Source organism: Trachurus japonicus, chromosome 21, assembly GCF_045865225.1.
Source record: "Trachurus japonicus isolate A0001 chromosome 21, Traja_1.0".
NCBI classification, from domain to species: domain Eukaryota; kingdom Metazoa; phylum Chordata; class Actinopteri; order Carangiformes; family Carangidae; genus Trachurus; species Trachurus japonicus.
The window spans coordinates 11,080,417-11,101,130 of NC_140927.1; the positions used below are offsets into that span (position 1 = coordinate 11,080,417).

Consider the following 20,714-nt stretch of genomic DNA (forward strand, 5'->3'; position numbering starts at 1 on the left):
ATTATTGATGGGTTTTGATCAACTACATCTAATAAAACAACTGGTTGAGTCCACAAGGCTATCAAATATTTGTATAATAGGCAAAAAAAAATTATAGTGGGAATGAAAAAGAGGTCATGTGAAGTAAAGGTCAACTGAAGAGACTTCTCCAACTTTCTGCAGTGAGCAGAGAGATTTTTTAAACTACAATGAACTGTTTAATGGTCTAAAAAACTTACAACAATGGAAAAAGTCATGTTTTGACTGTACACACAACATTGAGCTTTGGTGTGTGGTTATTTTACTGCTGTTTGGATCTGAACCTGCATGTTTTCCTACAGCAGCTCTCTTATTCCCATTGGGCTTTGAAGTAACCTATTAATGCCTTTGATATAGCTTGATATCTGCGTTAATGTTAATTGTTAACAAAACAGTTTTGTTGGTGGTTTTAATGGCAGCAACAACACATGCTGTTGCTTAATTAGGGAAACTCACACTGAAGATAATAGGGACAGAGTACAAAGAGTGTTCACAGGGTCACAGTGATGCCACAGGAAAACCACAACGACTTGTTGGTCAGTTTGAACGCATGCTACATTTTGTTGGACTAAGTAAAACACATGAGTGATAACAAAACAAAGCAGCTTATAGAATAACTCAGTAACCTGCACCTTTTTTTAAATTTTGTATATCCAACATAATCATCTCCACTACAGCTCCACCTTCAGTTCCTAGTAGGAATGGGCAATATTTTACCGTTTGTGATACACCGTCAAAAAATTTCCCCACGATAAGAATTTGTCATATCGCTGTAATAACGATAAATTCCAGTTGATGACGTTTTTTTTTTTTTTTTTTTACTTTATTGTATTCAGATTTACTCCCGTTTGATGACGTCTCCTGACGTTGTGTGAAGAACAATAACAAACATGACGGAAGGCGGAGCTGAGAGCGAGGAGCTCGTTGCTAAACGAGGCTCCAGCATTTGAATAAATGTTGAATCTGTTCTCACATTTCAAACTTGTTTGATTTGAGTCATTACAATTTTGCAGTGCAGGTGAATTGGTATTTTTTATCGTCACTTTTATCATTACCGGGATAAATGCCAGAAATTATCGTGATACATTTTTTAGTCCATATAGCCCATCCCTAGTTCCTAGTGATCCTCACTCTGTGTTATAGTGAAGACATAAACTGACAATTGTTTTCAACTCTCAGTCCTCCAGTCTTCTAGTCCAGTCTACTTCATGAACTTCATTCTTCATAACAAACTTAATCAGCTGTTCAATAAATTGAATATAAACACTGGACTCAATCAAACCCTCCTCGGCTGTTGGTGTGTGTGATGATAGGACAGCTGTTAACCCCTCGCATCTAGTGTAAATCCAGCTTTACAGAGATGCCATCTACAGCTTATGTGGTTGGCAGAGGCATTTAGGCAAATAGGCTTTCTGCCACACACACACACACACACACGGCTGTTCAAGTCAAAGGGGAACGTTGAGCCAGACAGCCTGTTTCCATGATTTTATGCCAGCCAGTTTACCACCTGTAGCTCTCCCTCTCTCAGTCTGTCACAAACATACACACATGTGCGAGCACAAAAGAAGGCTTGTCTAAATAATGTCATGCCAGACACTTTTCAATCTGTACAGGAAACATACACAGAAGACGCACGTGCACGCTGATTGTCATGACGATTGGATGCCAGCCTCCTTTTTTTGCCACCGCCAGTGTCTCTCTCTTGTGCACGCAGGCATTTAGACAGCCAGTCTGATTGATGTCATAGTAGTCGATAGAGCGCTAATTACTCCCCGCGCTTAGACGGCGCTGTGTAAGGAGCAGTGTCATATCCTGTCAGCCGCATTTTAAAAACACGTGTCGCTTCCTGTTAGCCTGTAGAGGAGAGGAGTGCAACGGAGCAACCTGACAGCATGTACATGTGACACACACATACACACACAACTGCAGCGTATTACCAAGTCTTTCTTTCAGTCAACCCCTGTTCTTGCCCCCCTCTCTCTCTCTCTTTCTCTTTCTTTCCCCCCCTCTGACCCACCTGCCAGAATTGGTGATCTTTTGTTGTCAAGCTTCATTAGTGGAGACGTCAGCTAATTAGAGCCAAGCAGAAGCTGGGGAGATTAGGTGGAGGAAGATGATGAAGGGCGTGGAGACGGGGCGAGGGAAAACGGAGGCAGGGCAGAGGGGATGGAGATGAGCAGATGATGAAGAGATTAAGATGGAGTGGGAGGGATGGAGAGATGGATGGTATCAAGGTTGGAATGGAAATGACAGCAGAGATGATTGCCTGTGCAAACTGTGGAGGCTGGGACGAGGAGAGAGAGAGAGAGAGTGAGGGAGGGTTGAATGGAGGTGTTGGAAGTAGAAAGAGTGACAGAATTGTGAATATTTACCGCCCTAAATGACTCACGGTGAAGGGGAATATGAAAAGAAAATCGAATGCATCACAGAAATGTCAGAATGACAGAACATGTACAGTAATGTAAGAGAAAAAGCTCATATCCGTGTAACCGGATGATGAACAATAACTCACAGTGATGAAGTTGTTTTTGTTATTTGCAAGTAATCCTGTGTGTGAGTGTGTGTGAGAGAGAGTGTGTTTGTCGGTGTGTGTCCAGGCAGCAGAGTGAAACAGATACAAGACACGGGGAGAGACAGAGATAATGCATTGACCTGTGTCTGTTGCTGTGGTCTGATAACGATCCTCCACTCCACAACTAGACATCAGGGAGAACACACACGCGCGCACACACACACACACACACACACACACACACACGCACACACACACACACACACACACACACACACACACACACACACACACAGACCTTCATTTGCGGATGTGAGGATGGAAAAAGACTACAACTCCCTCTTGTCATCATCAGTCAATATTAAGCTTTGTTTCCTCTGTTGTTCTCCCTCACTGTTAATCGACTGTGGTCTGAGTCCTGCCATTGCCAGTGGATGATACTGCCCTAAAAATGATATATGTCATTATTTTACATCATTCATATTTGAGGTCAGAGATATTGATTAATTTTTATGATGTAAAGATTCAAAGAATTATTTTAATGTTCAGGTGATCAAGTTTAATTAAGTTAATCCACACAATTTGTATCCTGAAGGTGGCTGCCTCATTGGAGCGCATTCCATAGTAAATTCTCATCCGATGCTGCAATGAAAAGCAAGAGACAGTCTGTACTGTAGGTCCAGACATTTCTAAAGCTCTAAAAAAACACATTGTTTCTTCCATTGATCAACATCAGCAGGATGCAAAATCACAAATTTCCCACTTTTCTTGAAAAAGGGCGAAGGAGCCATTTGTATACAGTTTGTACCACCTCTTAAGCTTTTGAATCGATCGCAGTTCATGTTTTCAAGCGTTATTGATTTCTCCCAAATGGCTATCATGACTTTGTGTTTGTGCTAATGAAAGGAAATCTGACTTCACTCTTTTTTGAGAAGGTCAACAGCTCTGCCAGTGGGTAGCACTTTTATCCTTTTTTCCTTGTGTATGTTCACTCCAAGAATACCAGGCACACACACACATTTAGAAAGCATGATTTTACTCCCTCTGACTGTGTTGTACCTGTACCATACTGAAATCTCAGTTGACTAAACGACAAAGAGCTTCCTTTACATATTTATGTATCATTTAGCTTCTCCCACACACACGTATGTACACAGATGTACACATTATGTACACATATGCGCACAGATGTAATAAATCAGACTGAGCCAAGAATCTGAGTAACATATTTCCCCTGTGTACATCTAAGAGGAGCCTATCTATCACCTGTGTGTTGCCCATGCATGTGTGTGTGTGTGTGTATGTGACACTTACATGTGTGTGTTGGTGTGTCTGTCAGACTGTCCTTTGGTCGTTTTCTGTCAGATTTATGAAACCTTTCTGCTCAAAGTCATCTGTTGGAGAACACTAAAAGCATTTGCTTGACCTGTCCTTTCTCTCTGTCTCTTCTTCTTTTATACTGTATCCATCTTTTCCTCTATCCCTGTCTTTCTTTGTCTATTTCCTTAATTAATTTGTCTGATGGACACAAAAAGGCCAGTAGATCTCCTGGTGACAAATCACTGTGCTTTTCCTTCGGATACCACCACTGGTGTTGCTAATAGATTGGCCACATCCCTCTGCACAGTTTTTAATTATTGAAGATGTTATTGAGTCAAGTCTAAACCCATCCATGCCTATCTAAGGTATTTACACTTAACATAACATTAAATAAATATTCATTGTACATTTCACTGGAACAGATGATGTTACCACAGCATCTGACAGATCTCACATTATGTCATTAAAAATGAATGTGGAATATACATGACCTTTGAACACATGTCACACTTCATCCTGTCCTCAACATGACAATCTCGCATCCAGATGGCAAGATCCCAAAATCTGATTTAAGGCAAAGCCACACACGTGTGTTTAAAGGGTAGAACTTTAAAGAAGAAATTGCACGTCCTATAGCCAGTCTTGTAAATATTTATAGGCTTTAATGACAAGAATGTATTCCTTTAATGTGGACATTGATGTATTTTAGGGCATTATTAATGGAACAAAGCCCCTCAATTATTAATAGCAGCATTATTAACAGCTATGCCCGGTTTCAGACTCTGAGTTTAAACATTTATAGAATTATTATTGGTTTGACAGAGCAGAGCAAGAGATTGATCTTTCTCTCTCTCTCTCTCTCTCTCTCTCTCTCTCTCTCTCTCTCTCTGCATGTGTGTGTGCTCATATTTGCGAGAGAGAGAGAGAAAAGAGTTTGTTCTTGCTGGGGTAAACCTCTGCTTTTATTTTGAAACCCATAAACCTTTCATATGACTTTTATTCCAGGCTTTGGACTCCAGCCCTTATATTGCGACATGCATGACTTGACCCGTCTATAGTTGTTTCCCATGTGAATGTATTGGTAGAAAAAGTGTTGACATTCAGTGCTGGGTTTAACGTACACATGGAACAATGCTGTGGCCACATGACGACCACATGAATCAATGTTAGTGGTGTGTAATGACCGCAATGGTAGTTAAAAAGTGAAGTCATACAATTCTCCCTCTTTTATAGCTTACTTGTTCTCCAAAGCTGATCAATAACTTCCTCACTTCCTCAGTATGTGGTCATTGAAATGTTTGCATACTTATGTGCAAAATGTGTGTGTGTGTTTGCTGCTTTATGTATGTCTGTGTTTATCATATTTATTTCTTCTTGAGCGCACCATCTTCCCTCTGTGTGGGGTTATAAATCGTGTAAAGTACCCTTTGTGCGAGTATGTGTGTGTGCATGCATCTGTGGGCATAAAATGAATGTTGTGTACATTTTACCACCCTATTCTCCCAGGCCCTCGGTCAATAAACTAGAGCAGAGGGTGAGTGTGTGTGTGTGTGTGTCTAAGCGTATTTGCATGACTTGTGTATCATTTGGTGCTCCTCGTGACACAAATCATTTCTACTGCAATACATAAACATGAGAAAGCACCACAAAGAAGAAAGTACTCCAAACAGAATATGACAGAGAGAATAAACAGTGAAAACGGTCGAGTCTCTACAACTTTGACCACACGACTGTTTGAGCATTGCATATTACATTCTGCCATAAACGGTTAATGTAACAACTTCACAGACATCAGCCATACCTAGACAGCTGTGTATTCAGCAGAGGGAAAGTGTAACTGTGTGTGTTGTGTCGGAGTGAGACTGCTGGGAAAACTACAGCAAACTCCTGCTTCTCTCGTTTGCTCCAGTTCTTAGTTTTTTTCATAACCTCTCTGCATCAGCTGGATATTGGATTGTGTTTTTTAAGCTGTTCATCAGTTCCTCCTGTTTTTTATGAACACGGTATCTCAACTACCTCAAGGGAATTTCCACAAATTTGTCGTAAGCCTCCACTTGGACTCAAGAATGACATGTTTTGGCTGTAACTCATGAATCAGAAAGGAGCGGTCAGATGAGAGCAAATGGAAGCTGTGTGGGACGTTACAAGATAATGAGCACAATAAGGAATTGATTGAAATGAATGAAAGAAGGTCAAAACCTGTTTTGGATATGGAACTGTGAGCAGAGTAGCTCCAGTTTTCTGGTAAACTTGCTAATGTTGCTACTGTAGATGATGTAATACTCTGACTTCCATCATCACCTAGTATTTGCATTCTGCCTGGTGAGCCAGTTTCAGCCGTCTATCTGTTTGCTTCCCTCCTATTCCCTGAGACACATGGCCCAATCACTATATGTTAACCAGCAGTCACCTTAAAGCCATCTGCCATGCTGATGATTCTCTTCTGTCAAAAGTTACCAAATGAGTCTGAAAAGTTTGTAAACCATCAAAAGTGCAACACTGGCGAGACAACATTAGCATGTGATGGGGAAAATCCACTACTTGGCTGATCAGTGGTGTAACTTGATCTCTCAGTCAGTCAGCCAGTTTTTCCATGACTGGTCTGGGTGTTAGAGAAAAAAAGAAAGAAAGAAAATGAAACTCATTGGATTTACTCACTTTTTAAATGAGCAACAAAAAAAAAGATACTGTAAAAGGTAAATTGAAAAGAAAATGTTAAGTGAACAGAACAGAGAAACAAAAGGACAATCAAGACTAAAATATGTGTTTTTAGCATTTGATTTCACTGTGCTTCAAATCTCCTCTTTGCTTAGTGAATGCATTGTGTTACTGCTGACACAGCTGTCTTTCTCTCTGCAGCTAGAACATGGAGCAGAAACAAACACAGATGCACATTGCATATGATATACTGTACTGTACATAAATGCAGCTTCTCTCAATCCGCTATATGACTCCCACACCTCCAGTCTGAAATTGAAATAAAAAAAGAGAGAGAGAGAGAGAATCAATGATAGACGGGGTCAGGTCACTATTCTGTATTTCATAGTTTATATATTTTTTAAAAAATTAGCATAATAAAAATACACTATATTCAGCTTTTAAAGAGAGACACTCTGGTGGATGAAGATGCTAACAAAGAGACATTCAAACAACGTTTGATGAACATGTTGAAACGTGAGGGTGAGGCTGCATGCAGTGGACATGATTGGTGATGTGTGACTGAGTGTAATGTGTTTTCAGAGCTGTGGATATTACACTCATTCTCACAGCTCTCTTGGTTCATGGTTTCAAAGAGAGGAGGGGGTGAAGGGGTAGGAAACAGAACAGGTAAAAGAAAAATGGAGGCAAAGGAAAATAAACTTGTAAAGGGACAAACATCAGTGACTGAAAACTGTGATTTAGCATTGAGAAGAAGAGCTAATGCCACAATTTTAAAGGTAAAAAAGCTTCAGTGAGTCATATTGATAAGGGTTTTGTGTTCAGGCTTGTAGACAATGGGAACACTTAAAGTCTGCTTACTAATATGCCAATGTGCCACGTCTTTGTCTGTCATGTTGCTAATCCTTTTGTTACATCGCTGGTGGTATGTAATATGGTGTAATTCACTTTTTCCCCCCTGTCCGCCCTCATCACTGTGGAATGTCTCTGTCTGTCGATAGCTGGACATACATGGACTTAGGTGTTTTTCCCTTTTCTTAGCTAATCTGTTTTTGTGGGCTGAACAGACACTGACTCACTGAATAGCAGGTTTTCAGAGAAAGATACCATGAAGAGTAAACACACAGTCAATGTTAAAGCAGTGAAGAAGTCTTTCTGTGCAAAGACACATTTTTACATACAGGAAATGTGATACACAGCCTTATTGTCCTCATATGTTAGATTAGTTAATATTCATTTATACATTTTATTCTATAAACATGACTACTGTTTACTGCTGGGCTTCAGCTCCTGGTCAGGGATGGAATATCCCGAGCTGTAGCCCAGTGTTGACTGAAGCTCCCTTCAGAGCAGAGTTATCCCTGATTTTACAGGGTTTCGCTCAGTGTAAAACATTTTTTTTACAAGCCGAAGTCTAGACATTGGGTTCGTGCAGCGATTTTACATTGTTGAAGTAACCCTTCTCTCCAATGGAGATTTCCGACTTTCGCAAAAGCAAATATCTGAAACGGATCAATATTCATGTAACATTGTGGTGTTTACTGTTACGGCAACAGTTTTGTGTGACCTCTCAGAATGTGTAATTCACAACGTACCTTGGAGAAAAGGGAGAGGGAGTGTGTTGCTATTTTACTGACTTATCATAAGTCCTGATGGAGGAGAGGGAGAGTGTTTTTCGCCTTCCACCAGCTTGGTTCATGAAATTGCACAGTGCAGTTCTAATGGTGCATATGGGAACATATGTGTATGATATGGCTTCCCATATTTCCATTATGTGTGGGTGAGTGGATGTGTGTGTGTGTGTGTGTGTGTGTGTGCGCATGACTCACAAGGGTGCCCAGGGTTCAGTGTTGATATGCTGCATATTTCCTCTGTTGACAGAGAGAAAGAATATTCATAGAATGATTGATGTTTTTGTTTTCTTGCCTTTTGCAAGACTGAAAAAAAAAGCAAAAACATGGAAATCCAGATATAGATGTAGGCAGTCAGAACAGTTAAGAGATTGATCGTTGTGTGTGTGTAGTGTGTGCTTACATTGCACGCACGTGGGTATGCACGAATACAGGTGGGTTTAGACTTTATTTTTTTACAGTCTTCTGCAGGCTGATATTGAGGAAATTACAGTTTGGATAAACTAATGGTTTCTGTTGGCTGACTCATCATCAGGGCAGCTATCTGCTTTCTCATTTTATATTGATACAGATGTGAGAAAGATAAAGTAACTTAACCAATAACTGTATTGATTCCAAAATGATTCTGGCTGAGGTTTTCATTCTTATGGGTGAGGTTTTCATATAAGCCCTTTTGGGTTTCATACCTCCCCTTAGCACATCCCAATCATAATAATTGTTCATACTATGATATATTTATGCAAAATAAAGAAATACAATTCTGAATTTACACTGTTTTTGGCTCCATTCCTGATCCTGTGGGGTCTGAATATTCTCCACTCTCGCATTTTCTTTGTTCACAACGACCTGAAACTTTATTTCTCTGAACATTTCCGTCTCCTTTTTCTTTCGTGTGTCCGTGTGCAGCAGCGTGGACAGGATCCAGCAGCTAAGGAGAGAGTACCAGCAGGCTAGAAGAGAAGGAATGGTTCCACCTTATGAGGAGCTGGACCCTCGACGCAGAGGGCACGAAAACGAAGCACACAGGGTAAGGAGCTTGATGCACACTTCATATGGACACACACAGAAACACAAAGCAGTCTGCTGAAGTGTAGATCTGGTAAATCTCCTCGCAGTCTCTTCATTTCAACTTTTTTTATTTTTCCTATCCCCACATTTTTATTAATAATCCCATCAGTGTGTCTGTCACCAGAACACACACTAGTACGTTTTATTACGTCTGTCGAGTGATCAAGGCCCTTTAGCTGTCAGTTGCAAGTTGCTCTTTGACGTGAATGGCTCCTGCAGGCACTGAGCTGATAGGACTGATATGATCCACTTTTCACCGAGGAAGAGGCACGGAGGAGATAAGTGAAGGTTTTGCTTGCTTGTCATCTCGCAGGTACTGTTTTTCAAATCGCAGGTTCATAGTCACGTCCTCACAGATTCACGTCTGATCTCAGGCTGCCTGAGTCATGCTGTAAAAAAAAAAAAAAAGAAAAAAGCTCCAAAACACATCTGCCACGTCGTATTGGCGGTATATGATTAATGCACTAACAAGAAATCACCTCCCACACTGGTACCAGGTGTCACCCTGCTATGACTTTGTTTGCAGCTGTTGCTAACCCAGTGTGAGTACTGCGATATAAACACGTTGCTAGGTATCAGACTTTATTTTTATTAGTCAGACACTGTCATTGTCTCGCCATACCACTTTATCCAGAACATATTGGTATGTTTTTTTTTTTTATACTTATTCGTTGTTACCTGCTTTTTAATTTTCTTGTATGTCAGTGTTTATGATAATATCTGAAGTCTCTACACTGTAAAAACTCAAAATCTTTCACGAATATTTGTCTTATTTCTTGTCAAAATGTCTCATTTCTAGTCAAAACTACACTCTTTTCATGTAAAAAAAAAAAAAAACTCATCACCTAAAAATGAACTTGTTTTCAGATCATTTTCATTTGTGTCAAACAAACTTTCACTTGAAATAAGTTGAAAAATATGCCAGTGAAAGCAAGTTTTTTGTGCTTGTAATACAAAAGTAAAACTTGATCCACTATCAGATTTTATGCTTGAAAGAAGTAAAACGTGTCTAAAAACAAGCTACTGTTTATGTGAAGAGTCTTATTTTAAGTATAATGAGATTTGTTTTGCCTAAAAATTACATTTTGACTAGAAATAAGACAAATAGTTTTGCAGTGTAGTACTGTAGGTCTAGAGTGTAAGGGTTTGATTTTAGTTTACACTGTTAAAGCAGAAGTAAGCGATCCGGTCGTTTTGGCTAACTGCTTGTCAGCCGATGGAGTTTGCAGTCCCCGCCCTCGTCATGGATCTATTGGTCCTTGTCCCTATGTCACCACATTCACGCGCATCCCTTGGCTGCACACACAGCCCTTCATGCCGTTCTCTCTCATCATTGGATAAAGGTTGTAGGATACAAGGAAAGTTTTCTCCTCGGCTTACAGCAGCTTGTGTGCAGCCAAGGGATGCGCGTGAATGTGGTGACGTAGGGACGAGGGCGGGGACTGCTAACTCCATCGGCTGACAAGAAGTTAGCCAAAACGACCGGATCGCTTACTTCTGCTTTAAAACCCAGTGACATGTTTGACTCTTTGGTATCAGGCTTGTGATTATAAATCTCAGCTTTACTTTTTTTTCCCCCACTGTTGAGGTTTTCAGACATCATTTATTTATGCAGCACTTTTATTTGTCACTCAACATATAAACATGGGTAAGAGAACAATCTGAGACTGAGAGCTGATGTCATGGAAAGTCTGGATTATTTATTATTCAGTTATTGTGAGCGAATGTTAAAACTCTGTGGGGATACACAGTGTTGCAGGCAACTTCAGGCTCCTTATTTGAACAAAGAACAACTTCTTATTGTTGTTCCCTTGCGGTGAGCAAAAATAAATCTTAATCACATTCTTCCAGGGATACAGTGAGGTATCATTGAGCGCTGTGTGTCTTTTCAGGACACACACACATGTCTGGTCTCTTTCTGTCTCACTTCCAACGTCGAACCTCACTGCTGTAAAATTAGGTGCTGCCTAAATTTCACCTTGCCTCTTCCTGTCACACTGTTATTTAAGGTCCCAGACTTTTTTAGAAAGAAAAAAAAAAAACCAACAAAATTAGGTCTTTACTGTCAAGCTAAATTTAATCTCCTGTGACAAATGGATAGCTTTTCAGTATTTATTGAAGCATATCATAGTTTAGCTCGGCTGGACAGAGACACAAGTTTTATTTCCGTGTTCCTGGATGCTGTCAAACTTTGTTAGGCTATGGTTAAAAGACAAACACATCTGGTTTTAGTTGATCAGCTTTTTCCAATTTAATCATTAATGTAACCAGTGAGGTTTTCACTTTCACTTTATTTCTACTGAAAGAAAACGCTAGAGCTGTAAAAGCTGAGGCGATGGCGTTGTATGTGCTTTGGGTGTGTATTACAGTATGTGCAATAATTTATGGAGTTGCAGTACACCAGGCCACAGGTCCTCAGGGTCGTGTAAGAAAAGTATCTGAGTATCTTTTTTTTATTTTGTTTTTTTATTGCCTGCTGTAAATAATACCATTAGTTGTAACTATGGCGACAGTTGAGCTTTTTGAGTCAAGAAATGACACTTCTTTTAACTGAGTAGTTTGTTCACTGCTCACTCCTTTACCTTGACCTTGGCAAAGCTAAAAGCTCTGCTGTAGAGTATCTTACCTAGCAGGTCATGTGGTTGTTTAATGGGTCGTCATATACAGTATGTTCAGTTCACTCATGTGAAGAAGCTGCAACATGTGTGATATGATCCTGTCCACAGTTGGTTCAACAAGAATTTGGACAAAAATAGAAATTTTTCAGTGTAACTTCAAGACTCAAGACAACTTTATTAATCCTTTAAAGGGTAATTCCATTTGGCAGCTTGCTCACCACATGTTCATAGCACAAACACAACAAAACAGAGAAACCAGGAAAGGAAAAAGAGGGTTGGCAGCTGTGTGCAAAGTCTGCTTGTTACATGTATGGAATATGAATAAATAACTTCATTAAAAATAGGAATTTGAATATATCACCATTAAAAGTGCATGTCTATATCTCTGAATAAAGAAATACATAAAAAGTACACAGTACCCAGTACACACCACAATCATCGCACTGTTTCAGTTAAAGAATTCACATACTTGCACACCAAAAAGTAAAACAAGAAACAAACTGGTAGTCAGTAATTTATTTTTACATTTATTCTGGGTTCTGGGGTGTTTATTTGTTTATTTGTTACATGGATCCCCATTAGCTGATCGTCCTGGGGTCCATAATCATAATAAGTACTGGTGAAGTGTTCAGTGAGTTAGAGCTTTATGTAACAAAATGCTGAAGGTGACACTGAATGATTCAGAAATGTGTCCTTTGGTTTATGCACCTGCTTTAATTCAGATCTAAAAGTCTTTTGGTTTGTGACCAGCTAGGGGCAATTTTCTTTACCCTGGATCGATAGCCGCACATTACACTGCTCTCTGCCTCCAAATGAGAAAACTTTTTTTTCCTTGTTTATAAAGCAGAGAGCAAGAGCAATTAGCATGCTTCAGAGGTGGAAATTAAGTTTGAAGTTGGAAAGTAAAAAAAAAAGAGAAGAGGGAAAATCAAAAGAAAAACAGACCAGTAGCAGTTGCCATAGGGCCTAATAAGCCCCTCTCATTAAGGATGACGCATTTATTAATTAAAGCAGAGGCGATTATTTACCTGACTGGCTTTCTGTAGGAAGGAGAGAGGGAGAAGTAATGGTTATGGAGGTGAGCCGACGGCAAACTAATTCAACTTCACTTTTATTGGTTTGTTTGTTTCTCTTTAGGACATTTTTATTTTTTGTATAGGCCTTAGTGAATGACTGTGGAAAGTAAAAGCAATGGAAACTTAGGTGCAAATAATAAAAAACAGAGATGAAGGCAGAAAGGGAGAGAGAGAGTTCCTCATGCAATGTTGCCACAGTATTGTGTGTGTGTGTATGTGTCGCTGTGTGTGTGTTTGTCCCCCTATGGCTCCATTACCATCTCATTGATTCATGCTTATGGGTTAGCTGTCTCCGCTAGCAAAATTATGTTTGCCTAAAAACAATTATCAAGCATCAAAAGCCACACCACAAGTTTGTTTCCAAGTGGGTGCATTGTGTGCTCGTGGGTGGGTGTGTGTATTTTGGAAGACAACAACAGACTTTCTCCCTAAGGAGAATGGAACTAAATCAACAGGGTGCCACAAACACACACATACACACACACACACACACACAAACACACACACACATACACACAGCCCTACACAGAGGGTATGGAAGCCAATTGTTATGGTGGGCGGTGTGACACAGCTTTTATTATAGAATTTAATTATAATGAAAAGCTTTCATCTAGTGTTTTTTTGTACTTTGGGTTTTAATATGTGTGTTCATTTACAGTTAGGCATTTAATTACTAATGGCATTTTGCCGTGTGATGTGATGCAAAATGAAACAGCATGGAAACCCCACTTTTAAAACACACTGAGCTCCAGGGCTGCTCCCTGCTCGTGGTGCTGTTTTATTTTGCTTCATCTTAAGGGCTTTTCTGGCCTCTGGACTTGTTTTTGCACCTGTTTTTCTTTCTTGTACAAATGTGCTCACCTGAAGCTTGTCAGTAGAGCCACAGTCTGACTGAGTGGTTGCTAAAGTCACCGGAACAGTTGGGGACTAAATGCTTTGCTCCAGAGCATTTTAATGGTCCTTTTCTCCTTTTTCCCTCCTAACTGCGTTCAACTTTCTACTCATGGGACTCATAGCCAGATGTCAAAGAGAGCATTAGATACTTATTCAGAATACTTATCTCTAGTCTTTTGCCCATTTCCAATAGTAGGAGAAACATTGTAGGACATACATGAATAATAGGAGCCATTTAGCTGCCTAAGTCCCAGTCAGAACCACCCCCTCGGGTATCGGCAACTGCTTGTCTGTCTGTAATCCCAACCCATAGGTCATGCACGTCTTTACCTCTCTCTCTCCAATACACGTCTTTATCTCTCCCTCCCTGACTGTCTATGTCCTCCTTCTAATCCCTATTATTTAAAAATTCCCCGATTACAGCATGAAAACTAAATTTGAGTGGTAGCGGTGACTGCGGATCATAAGGGTGATGTTTGTTCTTGTATCTGAGCCAATGATAAGAAGTATTTCATCAAGTGAAAATGCTTTTTGTCAGGGGAGATGCTGGGGTGATGGACTGTGGATCCTTTTCCTCAACATTTCTACTTTAAAAATATCGATTTCCCTTCTATTTCTGATGACTCAAACATTTTGTATAGAAAAACATGACGTGTATAGATTGTGTAAAGCAGATACTGTATAAGGAGCTAATTAGTGTCATTTATATAGTGAATATTTATGTTTTGCCCACCTACTACTGAATCATCATGCACGCTTAATAATACCAATTCCACAAAACTAATTCTAAACTTAGCAATACAGAATACCAATGCAGTGAATTGATATAATGAAGTTCAGTGCATTTGATGTCATATACTGTAGTACAGCTGTATAGCCCCAGTATGCCAGTTTACAAACTCAATAAGGATGTCTGAATAAGTCATTTAGTTGGATAATTGGCTGTTGATATTTGATTTTCTATCTTTCCATCCATGCATCTGTTTTTTGCATCTGCTTACATGGTTCAGTGTCAGGGTGCTGACAGTCTCAACATGCACTAGAGGGTGAAAGGCGGCATGCATCCCGGGCCGGAATGCCAGTGTATCGTGGGGCAGAAACAAGAGACAGAAGAATACATTCACACTCCTATTCTTACCTACAGGGAATTTCCGTTTGATCTAATCTGTATAGCTCTGCACTGTGGGAAGAAAACCCACACAGAAACAGGCAGCACACACAAACCCCACAGAGGAAGGTCCTAGCGGGTTGGCCGGCAGAATGAAGTTTCACAGTTGGGAATTGTGGGTTTGGAAAACAAAACTTCACTGTCTGAATTGTTTCCACTTCCACTCCTGATACTGTATGGATGTGTGTGCGTGTGTCTGTGTCCAGCCAGCTGTTCCCTGCAATTCTTTATTTTTTCCAGTCGACAAAATCTTCTCTCCATATAATGAAGCTTTGAATTCAGTGTGAAGTGAATCCAGCATGACAATCAGAAGGTTTTTATTCACTAATCTGATATTCTATTTCCCCTTCACACACACAAAGACATGCACGCATAGGCACATGCAGTCCTTGTGAAGTTAAGACTGTGGCAGTAAGTCAAGTGATGTAATGTGTTCACTTTCAACTGTTATCCATAAGTTAAAACTGGAAAGACTGCACCATAGCAAATTACCTATAACAATCCAGTGCTGATGAACCAGTTCACCAGAAGATCAGCTTTACTAGTGTTTGTGTGAGGCTCAGCAACACACGGCACTTGAATATTCAACCAAATTTACTTTTGAGATTCACTTGATCAGGATAGCACACACAAATAGCTAAAAATGATTGTCCTGGAATTATAGTCTGCTTTTTTCTTTGACGTTAACATTAACATTTGAACGCAGCAGTCACTGCTGTCTTCAACAGGTCTAAGGGAAATATACTCAGTTTTGTTGCCAATGGCACCGCAGATTAACACTGGCAAAATGCCAGTGACATACAGTGTCACTGGCAGACTTGGTCATCCATGTCGCCTCCACATGTCTGTGCACAGTTACAAGAGGATCTTGTATCATATCCTGTTGATCAAGACTGAATTCCTTGTACTGTCACAGCTACGTCCGGATTCACGTTGTCGTGTGTGTGTTTCTGGAATTTGATTTTTGTTTTTGTCTTTGGTCAAGGTCTCAGTCCCCTGAAATGGGTCCAGTATTCTTCCTAACCTTGTCACTATTACCATCCAGAGACAGCCCCACCATTGTGTGATTCACAATAGAATTTGGGAAAATCCCAGCACACTAATTCCCATAACCCATTTTTTGGTCTTTTTTGCTGATTACTATAAAATCTCTTCTCTTTTATTGATCAAAATGAACTTTCAATTCTATGTAGAAAGTCTTTGAATGAGTTTCAAGAAGGCATACGGATAATTATGTGTATTCCTTGTGTGGTGAAAAACAACATTTCCACAACGTGCCTTTAATAGTCTTGACACTGCCTTGGACAAACCTTGCACAGTCTATTGACTTGGGCAAAGACAGAAAGTCTTCCCACCATGATACCACAATTTTGTGCCACAATCTGTATGTATTTGTGCACATTAGTCATGAGTACCACCCACTGAGACCCATGACTAACAATGAACACAGTTTTCCATCCTGCACAAAGCAGTGTATTTCTCTATTTGAAGCACAGGGGTGAAGTGAGGTGAGGTCTCTGATTCCCCAGGCGCTGCTTTTATTTTTCACATATTCATCATGCTTCCAGCAAAACCTGTGTTCTATCTAAGACTCGTCTCATCTTATTGTCTTGCTTGTTATTTTTGACAATGAATAGATTAATTACCTGTTGATGACATATTATGGTACACATCCACCTGATATGCCTTCATGAGATCCTGCATAATTGATATAATATAATTTCAACCTTGGAATGTCTGTGCTATAAATATGTAGTTAGTTTAATCAAACAATTTATTGGCCTGTCTTTCATTAAAGAAACTAGTTGGAGTTGGAGTTGGAGTTGGAGTTTGATGTCCAAGCAGCTGTATTCAATACTTGACATGTTGGAGATGCAATTAGAAGGTGATTTCCTGAATAAGACTGTGGCCATTGCTTCATGTTGTGTCCAAATTTGGCAAAAGAGCATTTCCACATTAAGTGTAGTCTGAACAGTTCAAGTATAAGGGGAGACATTAATGTCAGAAATTTGGCTATATACTCAGAGTGGAGTGGATTTTGGTGATAAGCACAAGGTCTCTGAGCTCTGAGGGTGTTTTTCACATTGTTACTGTTAATATATCAGATAAGCTTGTCTGTGTGTGCACAGTCCCTTGATTTTATTGTAGCTGATAATCCTACCACATAAGGCAACCAACCGCTATTTATGACCAAACAGTGAAACATTCCTCACTGACCAGGTCAGTCATGTGGCCTCACTTTACCTCAGCATGTATTTCTCTTGATCCAGACCAAACTGCAGGTACAGATCCCTAAAACCAACAGAAAGTGGAAAATGTCTGCAGTGCATTAGGAGCATCACAGGGATACCGAATGTCTGTTGAGGACTAAACTTTGTATACTTTAGTGGGCTGTTGATTAAGTGTCGGAAATATTTAATACTTTGCGCCCTGCATATAAACAAGGCTTTGATTGCACCATCTCAAATTGGAAATGACAATTAGTAGTTTCCCCTCATATTATAATATCAAACTATGTCCTTGAGTACAGTGTCAATAAATCAGCCCTTACAGGTAGTAATTCCAGTTCCAGTTTCTGCTTGAATGAAACTTATTCTTTGAGAGTAATGCTATAAATGTATGCTTTTAAAATCAGATATTTGTCCATACTACAGAAGTGCACTTGGCAGATCTTTATACTTGTCATTTTACAGCCATTCTGGGCAGACACAACCTCTTTGCCCTCCCTTTTCACTGCACTCTCTCTCACACACACACACACACATCAAACCCTTTCCTTCATGACCTCGAAACTGTTCATGTGATTTCAGCCATTATAAAACAGAAATAGGCGTGCTACCTTGGGTGTTTTATAGGTGGACAGGCAGGGGATCGAACCCCAACCCTCTATTAATAAAAAGGAACTGCAGTAAACCTTGTAGCTGAGCCTGGCCTTTTGTTATAAGAGACAGGGTTAAGAGAGTTGTTTGTGCTCTACATAAAAACAGCTTTTCTCTCCCTCTCTATCTCTCCATCATATTCACTGTGGTTCATGTATAATTTCTTTCCCTCTATAAGAGCTACATTATTTTTTTCAAATAAATTTGCCATTGGGGAATTAAATGCTGATGTTTGTTGGTTGAGATGATTGATGCATCTACTGTACCCATTCATATGGCTATGAATGGGTGAGAGATGAAAGGGAAAAACCAACAGAAAGTGCCTCAGTTATATAGCCACGGCATGCTGCCCTGCCAGACTGCTTTAATGCCCCTTGGCATTGATTCTACTCGTCTCTGGACTCCAACAGAGGAGGGGTGAACGCCATTCTGCTCAAAGATGTTCCCCCATTCGGTGCTTTGATGATGGCAGAGAGCTGTCGGACACGTCAGTCCAAATTCTCCCTGAAGTATTCACCTGGGTCGAGTTCTTGTGGCTGTAAAATCCACAGCATATGATTCACATCATTTTCATACTCATCAAACCTCTCACCGACCCTTCATGACCTATGGTCAGGGGCACATAGACATTCTTATTTGATCACAAGGACTACCTTTGTATTTATTTGCAGAGAGTCTTCCCTTCTAAAGGACAAGTGGACCCCAACCATGCAGACATGACCCCCACTGTTAAACACAGCCACCTGATCCTCTCACAGTTCAGCCTTTTACTGCTGTGTTGGTGCACGTCACACATGCACTCACATAATAAAGAGAAGATGGCACTTTTTTGCCACATCTCTGTCGACAAGTGCCTGTCTGACTGCTCACATATGCATCCATGTATCTAATAAGGGGTTTATGTACTGTAACCGGTGTCGGTGTCGACCTGTTCTTGCTGTTGCAGTGTGATCACATCCTGCATTGACGATCGCAGTCACCCAGTAAAGAGTTGCTCCTCTGTTTTTCCTTGAATAATCACAGTAATCCACAAACATCCACAGTTTGCCCGTTTCCTGATGACTTCCCCATTGATCTGAATGCAGATGTCACTTTAGCCCCTGTCCCGCTTCAGACAGACACTTGATCTTCTGCCATCTGTAGGCCTCAACAATGAACCTTCCTCAACTGAACTCTAGATATTTTCCTTTTCCCATCTTGATATAAGATCAGAACTCAACATTTTATACGTTTCCACCACATGATTGTATCTGCATTTGGTTTCTACACTTGATTTATTCACATTCTGCCTAAAGCACCTGGACAGAAAAGCAGATGGAAAAATGTACATGTAAACACAATGTATGCTCGGTAAGGAGTCAGAAGAAGTGCCAGAAGAAAATCAAAATTTGAGAAAGAATAAGAGAGAAGGCAAAAAAGAAAGAAAGAGAGGTTTTACTCTTCAGCATTGCGACTGTACCAACCAAGATCATATTTCTCCAGGCTACATTATTAATGCTAGCTCTGGGTGACTATAAATCCACTGGAATATACTGTACCACATCACCCAATCACCAAAGACTGCACAGATAAAACAAAGCACCACTTCAAACACTGACACATGGCAACACATAGCATAGGAACACACTTACATCACACACTAAAACATATACACTGTCCAGTACTGACACTATACTAACCCACTCATGGAACTTATTTGTGTTGTTGAAACCTTTGCTGTGGAGGCGGTGAAAGTTTTTTTGACTGAATTATTTGTTGGATAAGATATTCCCTGCCTTCAACTTTTTTTGTCATTCAAACTAAGCGTATATCCCCCGTCTGCAAAACCTTCAATTAGAAGAGATTCAAAAAAAAAAGAAGAAAAGAAAAGAAACCATTTGTTCAGTTCACTTTGTGTGAACGGGCAAAATGTGTAATGAACTTAACTGCAGCTCAGTTTTAGAGACTTAATTTGACTGTGAGGACTCCCTGCACTAAGCATTTTTTGCAGAAAAGCCCCTTTATTTACTTGGCTGACAGATTCGACTATGAATTGAATCACATTACAAATCTTACCCGTTGCACAAATTGGATGAGGCTTAGTGTTTGGCATCTCAGGGGACTTCCAATGTAAATTCATCATCTCACAAACCAGTATTCTTCCAGAAGCAACAGGCTTCACTGAATACGAGGATGACTTTTTGGATAAAGAAAGTAAAAGTTAATAAAGAAGACGTGCCCAGCTGTTGTGGAGCAGAGATCTGAATCGGATGTTATCTGGTGCAGAAGTATCACAGGCAACCTTGCCCCGAGGAACACACACACAAACACGCAAACTTATAATCATCAACACTCAAGCAGAAATGCAAACTGTTAAGTTCAGTTTATTTTTAGTTTATTTTATTCATTTGGTCAATTAAAATAAGACAAACAAACTAACAACAAAACAAAACCAAAACAGATCAGGACAGAGTTTATATTATAGCTTGTATTTGCAAATCAAACAAGAAGACTAAGTCTTGGGTTTGGAGAACAAACGAGAAAACTAAGTAGGCCAGACAAGCAGATATATATGTCATGGAATTGCCCTGTAGGCATCAATAATGTTGGATTTGTACATTTTTTGAATCGGTAGATTGAACTACAGTTTTTTAATTCATGATCAAAGTTGTTCCACAGGTTAACTCCCTTTATGGATGTACAATAACTTCTCATGCTTGTCACACATCTGCAGACTTCTCAGTCAAACAGTGGTGTTTCCTGTGTAATCATAGGATTGAGCCCAGCGCCGTTACTCACTCTGGCCTTATAAGGACAAGTAGAGAGTTGGAACGGTTAAAATCTGCTGAATCTAATGGAACAGAAAGGAAACTGGGCTTACACTGATGGC

General features: G+C 40.0%; 1 protein-coding gene across 5 annotated transcripts in view; it reads left to right on the forward strand.

Annotated features, from left to right (window-relative positions):
- LOC146964794 (partitioning defective 3 homolog B-like) overlaps positions 1 to 20,714 on the forward strand; it is a 199,702-nt gene that overhangs the window by 134,204 nt on the left and 44,784 nt on the right. For 4 of the 5 annotated variants that reach the window (XM_085766115.1, XM_085766117.1, XM_085766118.1 and 1 more), the window contains one exon: positions 9,049 to 9,169. In XM_085766115.1, coding sequence (XP_085622241.1) covers positions 9,049 to 9,169 — 121 coding nt within the window. The remainder of the gene's footprint in view (positions 1 to 9,048; positions 9,170 to 20,714) is intronic. The other variant, XM_085766116.1, reaches the window with a different exon arrangement.